This window comes from Phascolarctos cinereus, unplaced genomic scaffold, assembly GCF_003287225.1.
Source record: "Phascolarctos cinereus isolate Bilbo 61053 unplaced genomic scaffold, phaCin_HiC Scaffold_4;HRSCAF=312, whole genome shotgun sequence".
Classification (NCBI taxonomy): Eukaryota; Metazoa; Chordata; class Mammalia; order Diprotodontia; family Phascolarctidae; genus Phascolarctos; species Phascolarctos cinereus.
Window position 1 is genome coordinate 66,207,351 of NW_027555847.1, and position 20,905 is coordinate 66,228,255.

At 39.3% G+C, this 20,905-nt stretch overlaps 1 protein-coding gene across 1 annotated transcript in view; it reads right to left on the minus strand.

Moving 5' to 3' along the window:
• The window catches only part of WNK2 (WNK lysine deficient protein kinase 2), a 227,322-nt gene that overhangs the window by 12,896 nt on the left and 193,521 nt on the right, over positions 1–20,905 (minus strand). Inside the window, 2 exon segments of the mRNA XM_078151684.1 lie at positions 19,178–19,276; positions 20,184–20,381. Coding sequence (XP_078007810.1) covers positions 19,178–19,276; positions 20,184–20,381 — 297 coding nt within the window.

Below are 20,905 nucleotides of genomic sequence, written 5' to 3' on the forward strand. Positions count from 1 at the left end.
ACCCAATGTCTCTATAAGCTCATAAAAAAAAAAATCCCCTTGGCTTTCCAATACAAGCACTTGGATCCCCGCTCTGATTAGATACATAAAGCATTTTAAAATCAGTTACAAGAGCTTATTATGCAAAGGGGAGCTAGCCAGTAGTGGGTTAATAGGCTGTAAAGGACAAATTCAAAGTTTCACAAGTCCAAAAAGATACATTGTTCTGTAGGTCTGAGGCCAATTTGGAAAATATTCTAACATCCAAGGGCTTTTAAGAAATCTGAATATTCTAAATTCAGTGGCAAAATGCAAGTGTAATAAAAATTAGCCCATCCTTAGTTCAAAGTGCAAAAGTTGATCTGGAAATAGAAATTTTATACTCTAGTTTTGTGGCATGTAACCCAAAAGTTCTTATTATTGGTTCTCTTCTTTTCATACACATATCTTTAGTAGTGGGAGAGTTGGGGAGGGTCAAGAAGTTAACCTTCTACCTCTCTAAATGGTGGACCACTAATGGATCCATCTTCCTTCAATTTCCTGCTTAAAAACTGCTCAAGTTGTGGGTGAGGGGCATTTAAAAGTGAGTTTTGTTAGACATTATAGTGGCAGTGGTGATGGGGGTGAGTGATGTTCACCTCCTCACAAACAAGTAAGAGTTAAAAGGCCAATCATATAACAGATTTCTGTGTATGGGTAAAAGCCCAACATGTTCTTTTCTCTTGCAAGATAGGAGTACTTAGTAATTCGTTCAAAAGGCACTTCTCCCTTACTCTAGTTTCAATATCATTTGTCTATATAATGTGCTGTATTTGAGGGTTTACTACTACTTTAGATAGATTAGCTATTATATTAAAATTATCTGGAAACTATCACTGGGAAATGACTCTATTTTTATATCTAGAAACTCCTCGAAAGGAGTTAGACAACACTTAACAACTTTGTTATCTCCCATATAAAGGCTATGGGGAGGAAGTACTCTTATTGTAGAGATGGGATAACAGCGTCTAAGTTACTTTCTCTAAGGTTACTCAGCTTGATTAATGGTAGAAATAAGAACCAAAAGCAAGTGTCTTCTTTATATTCCTGAAACAAATCCTCTTCAGTTTCTAGTTAAAAACCCCATTTAAACCAATGAGTGGAAAATCACAAGCCAGTTATGGAATATCATAGTGGGATATTCTAAAAATCAAACAAGATAAGGATATCTTCTCAGAGCAAGCTGACAGACCTTTTTAAGCTAAATTGATATGGTCTATACTCCCATTCTCCTCCAATGCCCAAAAGTAACTTTTGTCCTTAGTTGAAAATGAAGATGCAATTTCTTAAATCTCCGGAGGTTATAGCTCCAAGGAAGGACTTTTTTATTTTTTAAACAATTCACATAAACTCCATGGCAATGTTTACCTTTTTTGTTACTATCCAGTGGATTTTTGCTTATTCTTCCTTGGACTCAAGTCCAGGCCCTGGGGGGTCCAAACTTGAAACACTGGTGAAGGAGGCAGGTTGTAGAAAATGGTTGTATATTGGGGAGAAGTCAGAGGGGACAGTATGTTATACTCTTCTGTCTCTACTTTTAATTGTTTCCTCACCAACTTCATAAAGATTCTCCAAAGGGCTCATGTGGGACCACGAGACTCCTAAAACGACCCCTGAACCACAAATCTCCTTTCTTGGACCCTCTTCCAATGACACGGCTCAAGGGACGCTATGATAAGTCTAATACCACTCTATGAAAAAATGTTGCTTGAGTGATTAATTCTTAGAAACCCCACTCAGTACTTACTTGAGTTGATACACACCTCATACTACATTTCTCCAACTATATTGTATGCTCCATGCATGCATGTTATTATCCAAAATTTGTATCTTCCCCAATGTGTGATGCAGTGTTCTTTGCATTGTGTTCAGTGAGTGAAATGCACTGTCCAATTTTTCCTTTATTATGTGACTAAGTTAGTCATCAATATAGGCCAACAATCATTCTATCTTCTCATTTGAGTCAATTTAAGCAACCATTTATCAAGGGGCCCACTTGCAAGGCACTGGGGATACAAAGGTGAATGATGAGCAGCCCCAACTTCAATTGAACATCTTACCCATTTACACATTGGTGTTGCCTCCAGATTTCCTTTATTCCATGGCTAGTTAGTAGCTGATATATCTAGTACTCCTTTCCCATAATGGAAACAAGTCCTAGATCAAAGACGGTTCAAGAAATTCACATAGATCTCATGGTTATTACTATGAAATTACACTGTCAGAAAAAAAAAATTCCTGCTTTAAGGACATTGAAATAGAATTTGGAGATGTGATCACATTTCAACAATGAACATTCTGCAAACGACAAACATCTAAACAGACAGAGGAATAAACTCAGAGGACCTGAAAGAGCAGCTGCTTCTGGCTAGTCTAAATCTGAACAAGGTAGGGGAAGAACAAGAGATTATGTTATCACTTTCAAACATGTTTATGCAAAAAATGGCACACTCATTTAAAAGCAGAGTAGTGTGGGGGATTTTGCATTCTTTCCTACCAGTGAATGGAATTGTAGTTAGGAAAAGCAAACCTTGTCTTCTCTGTAGGGTGCTGACATTAGGTGACTTTCAAAGGATGCAGATCTAGTTAGTTAGTTTGTTTCTTTTCTTCCGTCCTTCGTCCTTCCCTCCTTCCTTTGTGAGGGATGGGAGGGTGGATGGAAGAAGACGATCTGGGAGATGTATCTTTAAGCCAATAGAGGGATTAGGCACCTGAAACCTCTGTGTGTGTGTCTGTGTGCGTGTTTAAATAGATATGCCATTACAGTTCTGCATATATACTATTATTGAGCTATGAGGCTTCTGAGTCCTGAGGCAGATACATACAGCTGAACACAGCAACAGGCAGACACAAGCTACGGGACGCGTGACATAAGTCTTGCTGAGAAAAGCAGAGGCCACGCGCGCCTCATCACCATCCACACTTGAACACGTAGGTTATAAGACAGTAAGTGGCGTCGCTCTCCAACACATTCATGTGCATGAGACATCCACGCGACCAGTGTTAAGACAGACCGATACCGAAACAACAACAACAAACAACTGGATAAAGTCCAGTTAGGAGGAAAACAAGTGATTTGGCTTCTGTGGCATATAAAACCAGCTTCATTACTTATCGTCACACCCAGATGAGAAAACAGCTCCGGACGAAGATAGACAAATTCACAGTAAAAGTCACAGCCATTCAAATGCTCTTCTCCTAGGGAGCCCCCTGCCCCAATTCCATCCACCCATTATGTCCTCGCCATTTCAAGCTTAGACTGTTTTAGCTGGTGTTCCTGTCCTTAAGACTTGCTTGAATCAATCCCACTCTCTGCCAGATAATCTTTTAAGACAGAAATTATATCACATCTTTTTCTTGCTCAACTCTTCAACGGCTCCCTATTTCCTTAAGGATGATGTTTAAAACTCTCTAGCTGGAGGTCAAAGCCTCCACAAAACTTGGCTCCCAAACACTTCAGCTCTCTGATCCAGTCATGTTCCTGCTCCTCCTACACTGTGAATGCTGTTATTTAATATTTTCCCTATGTTCATTTGTTCATGGTGCACACTCTTTCTAGAATACTCTAAACATTTTCTGCCTCCCTGAATGCTTGCATGTACACGTCTTCTGTCCCTTACTACTGTCCTCAAGGGCACTGGCCATGCCATATCCCCTACTCCCCTACCTTAGTGCCTGGGCAGAGGAATAGACACTTGACAGGTGTTCAAGAAATGTGTAGTAGTAAATAAACTCCTAACAGTCCTGGAGTTAACAGCTCAGAATAAATCCTGTTCATCAGACCAACTGTTAAACATGAACATTTTAGATATTTTAAGAAAGGCAGCGTTGGGATCAGAGGCAGTATATTATACTGTCAGAGATCCTAACCTTCTTTGTGTCACAGATCCCTTTGGCACTATGGTAAAACCTATAGACCTGTTTTTACAGCAATGGTTTTATCCACATCAAATAAATAGTATTACAAACCAAACAAATGATACCAAAATATAAAAATATTTAATAAACAAGGTGATGCACTTTAGGTTAACAAACCTTAGTAGAAGAGATAGAAGGCTGGCTTTTTTCAGTCAGGAAAACCTTGCTTTTATATACGACATATATTGGCTGTGTGGCCCTGGGCAAGGGATTTAGAGGTCTAGACAGCCCCTACCGCTCCAGACAACTTTCTAAGGCTCTAAGTTGAGGAGAAGGTGCGGACTTGCAATTATAGAGTAAATTTCATCAATTTGGAGTTCCTTAACCCCAGTGAAATCACAGATCTAGTGCCTGGCCCTATGTAGCACTGCCCAGTGCAGAAAGGATCAGCTTTGGATCAGGAAGACCCTGGCTCAAGCCCTGCCTTGAGCATGCTAGCTCTGTGATCACAGGCAAACCACTTACCATCTGTGTGACCTCTGGGGCAAAACTTTCTGAGCCTCACTGTAAAGCAGTCCTCACTTACAAAATGACCCCTAGGATTGTTGTGAAGGTCAAGGGATGAAAATAACGGCAAGTAGAATGATAATAATAAAACCCAAGTTTGACCAAGCAAAGTTGGTTAAAACCAAAGTTGACCAACAAACGTGAAGCCTGGAAGCAAGGCACCTTGGTTATCTGGAGAAGCCGAGCAGGAGGCCATGATGCCATCAGTCTGGACGTTGTCTTTCCATCCAACGCTATATTTCTCACTGAAAAATTCCTTTTGGCTTGCTGGGTTGTACAGTGCTGTAACCATCGGCTTGGGAGCCAGCAGAGGGAGCTCCAGCTGAGGTTTTCAAAGTTGCTTCCATTCAATTAATCCAGTAACAAATTGACTCAACTATGTGCTCCATTCTCTTTCATTACAAAGACCACTCTTCCAACCCTTCTAACTTCTTTTTTGCAAACAGTACAAAACACTTAATTTAATGTTTTCAAACTACAGCTAAGGAAGGCCTTCACCCTTGAACCAGAAATGGTGCTTCCATAGACCAATCAAAAGCAGAGAGGGAGGGCTGGGGTGGCAAGGTGACTGAATTTAGAGTCAAAAAGAACTAGGTTCAATAGCTCTGCTATTTATTACTTGGGTGGGCTTGGGGGAAAAAAATCACTTTACCTCTGTGGTTTCCTTATTTGTAAGATGAAAAGGATGGATGAAATTATCTCAAGGTGTCTTCTAACCTTTGACTTACACTTCTTAGGTTCTCAGTATCAACGTTTCTAGAGATGGAAGAGACGCGAAAGATGATATAGTTCAATTCCTTCATTTTACAGATGAAGAAACTGAGAACAGAGAGGTTAAGCAATGTCTCCAAGGTCATGCAGGTAATAAATTGAACCCAGTTCCTTTGACTCTAAATCAGAGATTCTAAACTTTTTTTTTTTACTGTCATGGATCTCTTTTCAGAAAAAGATGAATAAAATAAAATACACAGCATTGCAAAGGAAGCCAATTATGCTAAAATATTAACCAAACAACAAACTACATTCAGACCATACGTTAAGAACCCCTGTTCTAAAGTTCAGCCCCTTTTCCTCCATAGCACTGCTATAGCTTTTCCCTGCGTTTGAGTGGCAGAACCAGGATTTGAACCTAAATCCTTTGACTACAAACCCAGTTCTCTTCACTGACTATTACTTAAGTCCTTTCCCAGTTACTTTGTGACCTCCTTTGGGGTTTTCTTGGCAAAGATACCGGAATTGTTTGCTTTTCCTTCTCCAGCTTGTTTTACAGATGAGGAAACTTAGGCAAACAGAGTTAAGTGACTTGGCCAGGGTCACACAGCTAGCAAATGTATGAGGCTGGACTGGAACACAAGTCTTCCTGACTATAGGCCTGGCACTCTATCCACTGTACCACCTAGATGCTCTCTTTTCACTGTACCACGCTGTTTCCCTGGCCAAGACATTTTACTTCCCTGCGTCTTAGTTTTCTTATATGCACAATGAGACGATTAGGTGCAAAGATCCAAGGTATCTTTGCACTTTGAATCTTAGGAAGGTTGTATGATTCTTTCTGCCTTCCCCATGGAATACCACTAAGCGAGGCTTAGTGTTAGAGGGCTAGTCTTCGTTACAGGCCCCATGTCCACCAGTCCAGAAGTTCATCTTTATCCCCTACAAGGAACTACTGAAGCAGATAAGTATGTTAGCGCTTTCTTAATTCCGTGCTGCCCAAAGGTCAAATGAGGACCTAGATGGAAGGCCTAGAGAGTCTCAATAAAATTATCCACTCACTTGTAAAGAGCCTGACAACTTACAAGGCACTTCCTACTTTCGTACTTTTTCCCTCCCCTGTTGAGAAAGGACACTGGCCATATGCATAAAAACTTCTCAAGCTGCACTCGGGACCATTACCTTTCTATCAGGAGATGGGAAGCATTTTGTTGCTTTCAATACTTTTAAGAGTACATAGGTTGAGTATTCTCATACCCATTTTGCAGATGATGAAACTAAATGAGAAAATGTACATAAAGTATAAAGTTGCTATTCTTCTTTCTTCTCTTGGCCACTGATTTGGTAAAAGAGGATAAATAATATTAAAGAAAGCAGGGAAGGGAGAAGTAAAAGGGTAAGGAAGACCAAATGGATATGTAGCCAAAAAGAAAGAAAATGAAAACGATCAGGCACCTGTCATCACTAAGTGACTGATGGACCCAAGACCTTTCTGGTGCCAAACAGAAGGTAAGATCTAGAAGCAATGTGATTTAAAGCAAATAATATTAGTACCAATTAGGGGGTAGCTAGCTGGCACAGTGGATAGAGTGCCAGGCCTAAAGTCAAGAAGACTCATCTTCCTAAGTTCATCTCTGGCCTCAGACATTTATTAACTGTGTGAACCTGGGCAAGTCACTTAACTCCGTTTGCCTCAGTGTCCTCATTTGTAAAAATGAGCTGGAGAAGGAAATGGCAAACACTCCAGGATTTTTGCCAAGAAAACCCCAAATGGGGCCATGAAAAGTTGGACCAGACTGAAATAACTTAACCACCACAACAAGAAATTATACTTCTCCTGCCTTTTGTGTCACCTCCATCACTTACTGATCAGGTGGCCTGGCCCTATAAAACAAGGATGGTGGAGTAATACAGTCTTCTATTAATGTAGAATTAATTAATAATTCCATAAGCCTTGCCCATGTCACAGGGTTATTGGCATTATCAAATGAGGAGTACAAGAAACCATTTTGTAAGGTATAAAATGATATATAAACATAATCATTGATTGCACGGCAAAGAGTATACATATATTATACAAGTTAATTAAGGAATAATAATAACAATAATTATAATGATGATAATAGTTAATATTTATATAGGACATACGTGCCAGGCACTGTGCTAAGTGCTTTGCAATTACTATTTCATTTGATACTCACAATAATCCGGCAGAGGTGATATTATTTCCCCTATTTCACAGATGATAAAACTTAGGCAGAGTTAAGTGACTTAGCCAGGGTCATACAGCTAGTAAATGTATGCGGCTGGATTGGAACACAAGTCTTCCTGACTCTAGGCCTGGCACTCTATCCACTGGGCCACCTAGCTGCCTAAGAAAGTCTAGGGAAAAAACCAACCAAATGAACCCAACCACCTTGAACAGAGAGGGGTGTTGGGGGGGAATAAGAACAATTGAGCTAAAGGATTTCTATGTTGTAGAAAGTGACAAAACTAAGGTTTTGAGACCAGCTGGTAATTTGTAATTGCTATTCCTACTTGGTAGGAAATAGGAGCATTTTGTGGATGCTTCCATTCCTTTATCCACTTTTTTTTTTTTGGTGAGGCAATTAGGGTTAAGTGACTTGCCCAGAGTCACATAGCCAGTGAGTATTATGTGTCTGAGGCCGGATCTGAACTCAGGTCCTCCTGACTCTAGGGCCAGTACTCTATCTACTGTGCCACCTAGCTGCCCAGGATACTTCCATTCCTAAAGAGAAAGAGATTAGAGACTCAAGACTTCTCCTAAGAAATTGAAGGCATTCAACACAAAATGGACTTGAATTCTAGTGTCATATACTCCTTGGTCACAGCTGGTTCTCCAGAGGCTCAGACAAGCATCTATGATCCCCAGGTAGTAGTACTGAAACAATGGGGTAGTAGAAATAACAATTCACATTTATGCAACACTCTATGATTTATAAAACACTTTCTCATTATCACCCCGAGAGGCAAATAGGGCTAATACTATGCTTCCCTTCTCTCCCCTTGCCACCTCACTTTAGAAATTAGGCAAACCAAGGCTCCATTTTATCGATAAGGAAAACTGAGGTTGAGAGAGGGAAAGGAAATAAGCATTTAACTGGTGCTTATGTGTTTTGATTTGTTTTAAACAAATATGATCTCATTTGTGCATTGTAAAGTAGGTGCTATTACAATGTCCACTTTGTAACTGAAGAGCCTGAGGCAGAGAGAGGTTGAATTCCTTGCCCAGGGTAATAGAGCTAGTAAGTATCTCACCCTGGATTTCAGCGTGGGTCCTTTTGACCACAGGGTGCTCTATCCATCACACCACCACCTGCAAACCAAGCTGTGACTTGAACCTCCCACACATTACTTTTTTTTTTATGGTAGAACACTGAGCTTTGAGAATGGAGTTCTGGATTCTATTCCCAGTTCTAATATCAACTTGCTTTATTACAGAGGTAAGTGACTTAGCTTCCTCAGTCCCCAGTTTTCACTTTTGAAAAAGGAAGGGATCAGACTAGAGGATCTTAAAGTTCCTTCTGGCTTTGACAATCTATGTTTCAATGACCTAAGTAAACCTGCGTCAGAAAACAAAACTGGGTGGTAAAATTTGAAAATTCAAGGTGTTCATATTATGAAAAGCCAAAGCTTTGGGGACTTACCCCCAAGGGTACATTCAGACTGAATGAATTAGAACCACAAACATTAGAGCTGGACTTAAGAGACTATTTACTCCAAAAGTTGTGCTCAGGATGAAGAAATTGTAGTGCTTCTATGAAAAAAAAATTTGATGATGAGTAATTTCCAACTAAGACAACGAAGATCATTGTGGCTTCACTTAACATTCTTCATTCTTTCTTGTCTATTTGTTCTCTCTGACCCAAATGTCCTACTTCTCCTAAATCTTTGCTGACTTACTGAAATCTGTGCTGTACACACCAAACAGGCTCTCCCAGTCCAGCTTGGGAGCCCCAAAGATTTATTTGACCAAGAATGTCTGTTGTTGTTCAAGTCTGTTAACACAACAAAATAGTCCACCTAGAATCTCAGAAAACACAAATTGTCCTTGTGTTGACTCTGTTCCCAAGTTTCTCAATTTTTCTTAAATACTCTTTTGCTGTGTTAAGAGCCCTTAATATAGAGAGCTGAGTAAATATATCATCAGTTGTGAATAACTGGGTCCATACATACACAGAAGTGGACCAAATAACATCCTTATCTTTGATGGGCATTAGTATAGGTTTAAGAAAGCTGCATTAATTTATTTAACCTGAAGGGAAGAGGCAGTTAGACTTGATAAAAACCATGAGTAATAGAATGTCTTTTTAAATTGCTATTTTATTTCTTTCCACTGTAGTCACAGGGCTGATGGTGAGAGGGGGAATCCAAGATAACATGTAAAAACCAAACCCTCAATGATTTGCAGTTAGTAGGAGAATAATTGCCAGCTTACAAAAGCTTTTACGTCAGCAGAGGCCTGAACCATTGTACCTATAAGTTTACCAGCTTTTTCTCCACCTTCTTCTTCTTTTTGTAAGGAGGAATAACATTTTTCTGAAGCCCTGAGAACCTAAGGGTAAGATGTCCTGGTAGGAAAGTTCTGGAACGTAACAAGAAAGGGGAACCTGGCTCCCTTACTTGCTAAGAATCCCAGCAAACCTCAGAGAGGGGGCAAATACAACTCATTTAGGGATTTGCCAGATCAAGAAAAAAATGTTTATTGACTGGAGATCTCAATCTACTTAGACTGGGACTCCTAACACAGTGGAAAGTTAAATTTCAGCTGTAGGTGGAAACATACTTAACTATATCAGTGTGATACAAAGTAGCATCCAGTTGAGTCACAAGAAGACCTGAATTCAAATCTATCCTTAGACCCTTACTAGCCATATGACATCTGGGCAAATCATTAAACTTCTATATGCCTCAATTTTCTCATCTAAAAAACGGGGCTAATAATAGCACCTACCTCCCAGGGTTGTTAGGATAAAATGAGGGTATTTTGTAAAGTACTTTGCTGCCTTAAAGCATTATATAAAAGCTAGCTAACATGATGAGATTTTTATGAAAGATACGGGTATCTTTTGATTAGCAGGATTAGCAAGAGGTAGGGATAATCTGAAAATTATGTTTGGCTTTTACACGCCTTAGACTTTTGTGCAATAGTTACCTTGTTATAGTCTGCCTAGGTTAGAAATAAACTGAGTTGCTTTTAAATAAGGCTGCATTTCCTGGTTCTGCATACTATCTAACACTGGACTGGAGAAAGTGACCTACATGAGGTAGCCAGGAAATGAAAATTCCCTGGGTAGAGATTCCATATGTAAATAATCGAGTTAATAACTGTATAATTGTATTGATATGCGTCTAAATTCTGGGAACAATAAATCCCCCTCAAGTGTTATTTATACTCACTATTCAATGTTATAACTGTATAAAATATAGTACCTTTTTTTCTCCCAACTCAATGGAAAAAAGCTGCCAATTCGAATAATGCAACATACTTAAAGGGATTCATTATTCACGTTAATGGGGACCTGGCTGCATTAATATACTACAATGCACCCTACTATTTGGATACAGGCCACATGATCAAAGTGGAAGAAATTATATATGTATGTATACGTATAAACGCACCCACTGAGAAAAAAATACAAATTATAGGCCATATTCAAATTTCATATGAGTCAGATCTGAAAGAAAAAGTCCATCCTATACTCAAAACACACATTATTTGTGCCCACTGTTATAAATACTTATCTGCAATAAGGAGTAGTTTTGGATCGTAGTTTTTAAAGCAGGTCATCTTGTCTAAGCTCCTTCTGATGACTATTCATTATTAAATTATTGGCCAGGTCATAATTTTATATTTTTAAATTTTGTTTTGCCTAAGGGTCCTGCAGGACTCACAGATTAAAAATCACCTTTGAAGTAATGATGACCATCAAAGCAGGATCATTCTAAAGTCTGACTATAAGAATAGGCCATGCCATTCTAAAATGAGGGTGTTGGATTAGAGCTCTAAGTCTCTGAATCAGATAACAATTTGGCACTGTTGGGTTTTTTTTTGGTGAGGCAATTGGGGTTAAGTGACTTGCCCTGGGTCACACAGCTAGTAAGTGTCAAGAGTCTGAGGCCGGATTTGAACTCAGGTTCTCCTGACTCCAAGGCCGGAGCTTTATCCACTGTGCCACCTAGCTGCGTTCATTGTTATTTTCTAACGGCAGGTGTCCAGAACAGCTCTCACTTTCACTTCTGAAGTGGCTACTGATAATACATACATCCAGGAAATCATGTGTGTATATTACACACACATGTATGTATGTATGTATGTATGTGCCAGACATTCAGTGACTTTCTATGTTTTTTTTTCCTTGTATGAACCCCAGTTAAAAATTACCAGAATAAAAGGGGAATGAACAATAGCACTGCAGAATACCTCTCCAGTTCATTGGGACCTCACGGTCTAAGGAAGTTGTGTACGATCTGTTTCTAGTCATGGTGGAGAGAGTAAGCTGTGGGAGCTCTTAACTTCTTTGCCTCTCTCTTTCCCAATCTTTAAAATAGGGATGATAATGCTTTTGTTACCTCCCCATTACAAGGCTGTGACAAAATATTTTGTAAACCGTTAAAAAAAAAGTTAAATCAATGTAAATTATTATTATTATTATTATCATTATTATTGTTGTTGTTGTTGTTGTTAGAAGGGGAGGGAGTAGTGAGAGTGGGGGTGGACTGTATAACAGCATAACAGGCCTTTTCTCCTGGAAAGAAAATTTCAGGACAATCACATAAGTGAATCTGATTTGAGGATTATTAAAATCCTGTCCCGATGACATTCTCCTAGTTGGATTCAAACAGGCACAGTTCTCTGCAACTTAAACCTTTCCTAACCATCATGGCAGCAGCACTATTGATTACATGACTTCTTGCCTTTTTCCTATCAATAACTTTATAGTCAGAAACAGAACTGAAAGTGCCACCACCCAATAATTCTAATCATCATCATCTCAGATAACCCCTCTCAACTAGAATGGAACTTGAGAAAGGAACAAAGTCCCCCAGTTCTTTCCAGTCCATTCTATTATCATCAATACTTTTGATACCTCAGCTCACTAGATAAGAAAAAAAATTTTTTTCCTTATTTTATTTTTTAAATATAAATTTACTTATTTTTAGTTTTCAATATTTACTTCCACAAGATTTTGAGTTCCAAATTTTCACCCCATCTCACCCTTCCCCCCACCCCAAGATGGCATGCATTCTGAATATCCCTTCCCCTAGTCTGTCTTCTCTTCTATCTCTTCCCCCCTTCTCTTCTTATCCCCTTCCCCTTCTATTTTCCCATAGGGCAGGACAGACTTCTGTACCCCATTTCCTGTATTTCTTATTTCCCAGTAGCATGTGAAAACATTTTTTTAAACATGTTTTTAAAACTTTAGGTTTCAAATTTTCTCCCTTCTTCCCCCCCCCCCCACTGAAAAGGCAAGCAACTCAATACAGGTTATACATGTGCAGTTATGCAAAACACTTCCATAGTAGACATGTTGTGAAAAACTAACTCTATTTCCCTTAATCCTATCCTGCCCTCCCATTTATTCTATTTTTTTCTTTTGACCCTGTCCCTCCTCAGAATTATTTACTTCTGACTACCCCCTTTCCCAATCTGCCCTCCTTTCTATCATCCCCCTGCTCTCTTGTCCCTTTCTCCCCCTATTTTCCTGTAGGGTAAGACAGATTTCCATACCCAATTGACCGTGTATGTTATTCCCTCCGTAAGCCAAATCCTATGAGAATAAGATTCACTCATTCCCTCTCACATTACCCCATTTCCCCTCCACTGTAAGAGACTTCCCTTTTCTGTTTTAAAAAAAAAAATTTTTTAATGGCCAAACATACAGATATGTAAACTTACCAAAGTTTTTCCCAGCATCACAGGCCACTGCTAATCCACTAGATCTAACTTAGAAACTTTGAAAAGAGGTTTGGATGAGAAATGCACAAAAGCTAGGAAAAAAAAGTGGAGAATCATATCCAGAAAAAAAAAACCTAAGTAAATGGAAAGGCTAGAAATATGGCATTATGTATCAATTATCATTTTGCAAGGTCTTAAAGACAAAGAAAGGAGGCATTTTCCAAATGGCAACAGCAGGAACCAGGATTAGCAATATCAGAAAGAAGGAAATCCATTTTCTTCAACCTAGCATCATCTGTCTTAAACAAAGATTTTCCTCCCAATGAATACCTATGTAGCTAGATGGATCAGCAAATAATTATTTGCAAAATCTTTACAGTCCTTTTTTTTTGGCCTTTGGTCCACAGTTTTTTAGAAAGGACAATTATTTTAATAATCCATAATCATAATAGAGAACATTAAAGATCCTACGATAACTTTTTCTTCACACAAGGCACCAGGAAAGGATAACCTTTAGCAATAACTAAGTAATTCCCTGACTTGTGGACTGCAAACCTGCCTACTTTATTCATAAGATTAGCAGCAAGGAGATTTTCCTTGTCGGGCAGAAATAGAAAATTGCTACCCCATTACTGTAAAAGGGAGAGAAAACGAGGCCAGATATCTCAGATGCAGTTTCCCAAGTTATATGGACACTTCTTAAGCTAGAAAACAGGGAGGAAAAAATAGTAACATCTACCACCACTAGCAAGTTTGGGAGGTAAGAGATGCCAGAATTACAAGAGGCTCTATGAAATGTGTCTACGTAGCACTGTCAATGTGGAAATTTTTGCCAACAGAACCTGGTCCAGCACTGTTCAGGCTGGTAGCCTACCTTACTGCTAGAGTTAAAGTAGAGATTTTTAGTGTTCGGAGGCAGCTGGTAGCATAATGGATTGGGCACTGGGCTTGGAGTCAGGAAGCCCTGAGTTCCAATCCAGTCACACACACCCACCAGCTGCGTAACCCTGGGCAAGGCACTTAACTTCTGTCTGCCTCAGTTTCCTTGAGTGTAAAATGGCACTTACCTCCAAGGGTTGTTTTGAGGATCAAATAAGATAATATTTACCATATAGTAGGTCTTTCCCTTCCTGACCCGAGTCCTACTTCTATCTAACCTATACCTTAAAGACGTAATTAAAAGGTAAAATGGCAAGGGAATCTCCTTTCCCCACCACCTCACCCTTGACATTGACTTTCATAAAAGCCTCTATCCTTTGGATGCCGACAACTAGGTCTCACACAACCTATCACTCTAAAAAAGCTGCTATCCAAACAGAACGACTACAACGAAGAGGAATCTTTACATATGAATTATTCAAAAATCAAAGAAATGTTTTCAGATAAATTGCTATAATTTACTCAGAAGGACTGCTTTATAAAGTAGGTCAGGACCTTTAGCCATTCATTCCATTTTTGTTTCTGAGAGCACAGTTTGTTCAAATATTTGCAAGATCAAGTGTTTGCTGAAGCATGTGGAGAGTAGCAGAGATTACAGCTGAAATACACAGGTGCTCCTGGCCTCTAAGCCCTGGACGTAGCCACGTCCACTCAGACCAAGACAGAACCACTGTAATCCTCGAGTCTGAAAGAAAACCAAAAAGGCCTCCATACAGACATTGTTTCACCATTACAAGGAAGACAACAGGCAGTCAGAGCTTTCACCAATTTATCTATGGAGATTCCTATTCCTATGGAGGGGAAGCATTTCAAACAGTCCCTACTAATTTAAAAATTAGCCATTGGTTTATGACATGGAAAGAAAACTGACAAAAATGCTAATACACTTATTGGTCTAAATTTCTAACAGCTAAGCACCATAACTGAATGACAAAATTCTTTCATACTGGAGGAGTCAGGCTTAGGTTTTAATTCCATCTCTGCCAAACTATCTGGGTGGCTTTGAGCACCCCATTAACTTCTTTCATCCTCAGCTTAAAATCCCTTTTTGGGTTTTTGGCCAACATTTTGAATAAAAAAGACAATCGTTTCATTTTGATAATCGATAATTATGCTCGATAACATTATAAAGACTCTACTGTAAAAACAAAACAAAATAAAAAGACCCTACTGTAGCTCTTTCTTCAGGCAAGGCAGCAGGGGAGGATAACCTCTGGCAATAATTCAGCACCCTGAAGAACAAAGCACCACTTGATCTAGGTCTTGAAGGATGACGCCATGCACAGGAAGATCATTTGAAAAGTGTGAAGCAACATGGAAACATAAGGTATCAACTCCCCAATCTGTGAAATTCTTTAATTTCTTAAATTTAATTCTTTAATTTTGAAAATTCTTAAATTTAAAATTCCTAAAACAACTTCTGCATGTAAGCTATCTGCTTATGAAGTTAACCTCAAAATACTTCAAGAGCTATAGGGTCACATCTAAAATGGAGTAACACTATGCTATGTATGCATCGTCTACAGGCTGGATTTCTATCCCTTCATTTTAAAATCTATTAAACAAAAAACAACAACCCAACTCCCATTGATCGCATACAAAATGCTGCTCTCTGCATTTTCCCAGACAGGTTCTGAAATGTCTGAGCCAAGAGAAGCCTGGTTTGCTGTTTCCAGTATGTAATTCAGAGTAAGCCAAGAAAGTCTAAGAAAAGGGTTCTACCATATCCTTTCTTGGCAAAAGCTGAGAAGTTGCTGAAATCTTTCGTCTTCACTTCAAATCTCAGGAAATGGCTTCAGACACCTGATCCTGGGGTGAGAGCTGTCTTGCTAACAACATCTGAGTTCATTCCTATTTGCCTCCCTGTTGATTCTCTGTCTCCATTTTTACAGCATCTTTTTGCAATTTCCAGCTGCTCCTGATTCCCTTCTCTTAATTGAAGACTTACTGACATGGGAGTGCCTCACATACAGAAGAGCTGGTGATTTCCTCACTGGACAATGAAAGTTCCTTAGAATAAACCTAACTTTCAGATTGCAGGACCATAGCTACAGATCCATTACTAAATTCAGGTCAATTAAAAATGAGAAGTTTGAAACACATAATGTGCACTTCAGAGAGTTTAGTTTCTGCGCTGTTACCAAGATAGAGAATCTTAGCAGAAGAAAACAGAGCAGCCATCCAGTCTAAGATCCTACCTTATACAGGAACCTCCTCTCTGATGTACCTCAGAGAGCACCTCTGATTTTTCTCCAGCTGTTATGAGAATGATTGAAAGAGACATGAATCCAGGTCGATACAGCATGCACATGCACACGTAAGAAAAGAATAGATAATCCTTTAATATAAACCATTAGTGGATTCAAGGATTAGTCAAAACCTTCTCCCATGACTAATCATGGCCAAGCCTAAATGTCTCTGTAACTCAGTGTCACCATCTGTAAATTGAGGACAATTATCCCTACCCCTTTTGACCTTATGCACAGGTTAGTAACAACGTCATCAACAGTGATAACTAGCATTTATACAGGAGTATGCAAACCATATGATATCTCATTTGAATCTCAAAACAACCCTTCAAGGTAGGTGCTATTAGCACCCCCATTTTAAAGGTAAGGAAATTGGGGCATACAGAAGTTAAATATACCTTGTAAATGACTGAGGCAATATTTGAATCCAGGTCTTTCAGATGCTGAGTCCAGTACTATATCTACCGTGCTACTTAGCTGCCTCAAATATTCAGCATATGGATTACCTTAAACCCAAAGTATTATAAATATAATATATAATATTATTGATTTAATCAGGAACATGAGAGAAAGCAAAGACTAAGCAGTAGACCAGCAGGTTGGTGAATATCACATTCTCACCTGAACATTAGGAATCTCATCACTATGATCACCATCAGCTAACCCATGAATTCATTACCCAAATCTGCAAATTGTTTATGCCTCTGGTCTTGTTTTTTTTCCCTTCTCCTTGTCTCAAACTTGCCTGGTTTCTTGTCTAATTAGCCCCCTTTGCAAGATTAAAGAAAGGGAAAGGAAAAACAGAGAAAACAAATAATTGATTCCATGAAAACTTTTGCCTCTCTTTTTAGATATTGCTCCTAACTTATCAATAGTTTATTAGTTCCATCTTAAAAAAAAAAGATTTCAGGAATTAAGAGGCATAGGTCATAAATGAGGGTTGGGAATAAGGAGTCTTTCATTTCCCCAAACCTGAAATATCCAACATATCCTGAAGGGAGCCACAAATTGCTCTTAGCTCAAATCCCCCCTCTATTTGAAATAATGGTAAGGGTAGCAAGTTTGCAATATTATACATTTTCAAATGTAATGTCCCCCTAAAATACGATGCCAACAATTGGTTGATATTCCCTTTTTTGAATTCAATTTTCCTTCAGAGGCCTATTGCAAAATCAAGAGTAAACACTGCCCCACTATGGCAAAGGGTTGTTTTTGTTGGGGGGAAAGGGAGGGAGAGATAAAGGAAGATTCCTCTCATTAAAAAATTCCTATAATCACTAGCACCCCATTATCTCTCCTTTCTACAACTATACGAAATGAACCTCAAATGGAAGAAAATATATGGCTATTCCAGACAAAGCTGTATGCAAAATTCATCAACATCCTGAGTTAGGGAGCAGTAGTCACTAAATGGGAATGAAGTTGGGAGTTTTGAAAGTTCTTTTAAGAGAAGTATATTTAGAAGAGAGCTGGAGGATATCTGAGTGGTCCTTGTGCCTTTGATCTGTCTCACCTCGATAATGATGAACAATGCAGAACTCTAATGGGGGAGGGAAATCTGGCGTTGATGGGAATGGACACTTTGCTCTAATAGAATTTCTGTTTGAGAACATTAGCTAAGTATCATGTGCAAGTGGCCTCTTGTACCTGACCAGTACAATATATCTTTATTGTACAAGTAAAAATTCACATGCCCCCAACCAGCATAAATGCCCAATAAAAAAAGTTATTTTTACTTTTTAAAAAAGCCCAAACCCAATGACTTTGGATTCAATGGCCAATTGTTCTTGAAGCTAAAAATAAAATGCACGTTGTCAAATGATTAAAACAGGTGCAGTTATTTGAAATGGAAGTTATTGGACACTGAGAATACATTTCAAAATATCTGAAGAAAATCTGAATAGAATTTTCATTTCGTAGAACTTTGATGAACTGCTAATTGACTTCATCTCTGAGGTCACATGAGGTTATATAAGAAAATACAACGTTAAGTGCTCCAGCTAGATGACTTGAGGAGGAAGGAGGAGGAATGTGTTCCCTTTGTAGGACTAGCCATATCATTCAATTGAAAATTTTAATTTTGGGGGAGAGGGAAGAGACGGAAAAGGGAAAAAGGAGGAAAAGGGTGGTTGGGAAATCAAATACTTAAGATCTAGGTAGAAAAATACCACCTAGGAAAATTAATTGGGAAGTACTAGCTGGAGCACTGTTCTAACAGCATTTCCACATGCAGGGAGCAGGGGAAAACAGTAAATATAAACAGTACTGTATGTCGTTTTAATACAGCCCTTTCACAGAAGTTATACCCTTCAGTGACCTTCTAGAATTGAATCGGCTTGCTACATGCATGTCTTCATAGTCCAAACATGTGTGAAAGAGACCATGCGTCTACAGAAGGTTGGGTTTTTCTTTTTGTTGTCGCTGGAACTGGGGATAGCAGACATGTATATTTGCCACATTGCAACTGAAAAAATTTACTTCCAACATAAAAAAAAAATCCACAAAATACAGAGAGCCTTGGTATGTCTGAGATACAACAGTTTACCACAAGGCTAGGAGTTAGGGATGAGATCTTCCACACATGCTTTTGGTACCCGGGCATGAGCCAAAAGTGGTGCACAAAAGCTTTCTGTGAGAAACAAAAAGTAATGAGTGGTTGATGATGATTGCTTTTAAAAAAGGAAAGAAACAAAAAAAGGGGGAGGGGGAATGTTTGTGTATGTATGTGTGTTTGTGTGTGCTTTAACTAAAAAAGATGATTTCAGTGGGAAGGGTGGGAGTGAGCAGGAAGCGGGTAGGGTGGGGAAAGAAGACATCCTGCCAAACATATCTAAGATACTGATGAGCTCAGAAAAGGGGAAAGGGAAAAGAAAGAGATGGGGAGTGATAAAATACAAAAAGAACCAATACAAACAGATGGACAAAGACACAGGTCCACTGAGGAATCTGGTACGAGGTTTGCTACTAGATTTATAGGTCACTCTCTCAGACGTTTGGTGGTAAACCGTCCAGCCTGCAAATGAATATAAAGGGAAGAAAACAAAGAGACACTTATAAAGTACAAATAGCTGTGATTCGATGTCTTACACCATCAGTCAAATCAGCTCTTGTTAGTTAATCATCCACAGCTCCATTTTAGCCTATCTGAGGAGGAGTAAGTTAATCAACCATATATGCAAAAAGAATGTAACAGAACAGAAGAAAAGACGAAACTCTCAAAGATTAGGCCAGAGAGGGATAGCATTAGCTTTGGCACTTCAATAGTAATTGCCATGAGAGTTTTCAATATATGTATATATGTATATATGGTGAGATAAGAGAGCCGGGAATCTAAGGAGCTGGGTACTGCTAAAGGCTAGCCCACTTCAGGATTATGATGTGGCCACTGTTAGAGCAACTGCAGTGATTTAAAAAGAAAAAACAACCCATTTCAGTATCAGATAAGAAGTTCACCCACCCAGCATTGAAGACTTGTGCCCTAATCCTCGACTATTTCCACTGCAGGAGGACTTGGGAATTTAGCATCACTCACTCACGGGAGTTCTCAGCTCCACTGTGGGGGTGCTTGCAAATAAAATGATCCAGAACCAGAGGAAGGAACACAGAATGGAGAGGTAGCACATCTGACTTCCCTCAGTTAAACCTCTGTGGTCTCAGCCAAGCCAAGTCAGTAAGGAAGCCAGTATCCCTCTAAATCACTCATAAACGACAACAAAAACCACCCCCAAAATAAGGCTTCTATGCTAATTTAGCTCCTCTGTTAGCTTGATGCAAAGCTTGAATTTTAGAGGGGAGGGAGAAATCAGCGGATTGAGAAGGTCGTTCATATTCTCCTCTGGGTTAGCAGGAGACTGCCCAGCAACACCACTGATGTCCTACTTTCCTAGTACATGCTGGAAAAGTGTCAAGCCGCAAATCACCTTGGCCTTGTGCTCCACCTCCTTCACTGGCTAACCCGGAGCAGATGTCAGAAGACAGGGAGGCTTTGACAGAGCAGGGCTGCTGTGTCTGTACTGCCTTTCCGAACGTGCCTGAAGCTGAGGAAGTGATTGCAGTGGAACCAGGCCGCGCTTTAGCGGTGTCTTTAGAGGGAGAACCTCTGCAGTCTGACAAATTACCTATGGTGGGGAAGAAAGTTGCAAAAGGCACTATGAGAGAGCTACAGCAGCGGGGAGCAGACAGTTGGTGCTACAGGACCATATGTGAGCCTTGCCTTGAGGGTCCTTATCCCAGGTTCTGCAAACCCCTTGACAAAGGGGTGGAGGGTCTTACCTAGGGTCATGAACCTTACCTGTGTGATCCTAAGTGAGACTCTCAACCCCTCTGTACCTGCATTTATTATAATGGAGATATACCCACCATACTACCTGTCATGTATTAGTGTTATGAGGAGAAAGTGAGAAAAAAATTCTTAATGTGAAAACACATTATTAATTTATATTATTGCTCTAAGAAAGTTAGGTGCCATTAACAATTAGGCTAGGAAATCTCAGTACTTCTAGAGATGGAAGTCTAAGCACAAACAGATTGCTTATCATTATAATTAGTCTTTTGTTAGATGGACTACAATTTGCAATGCAAATGAATCCATTCAGAGACGAAATGTATAATAAAGACATAAGGAATGTTAAAATAAAAACAA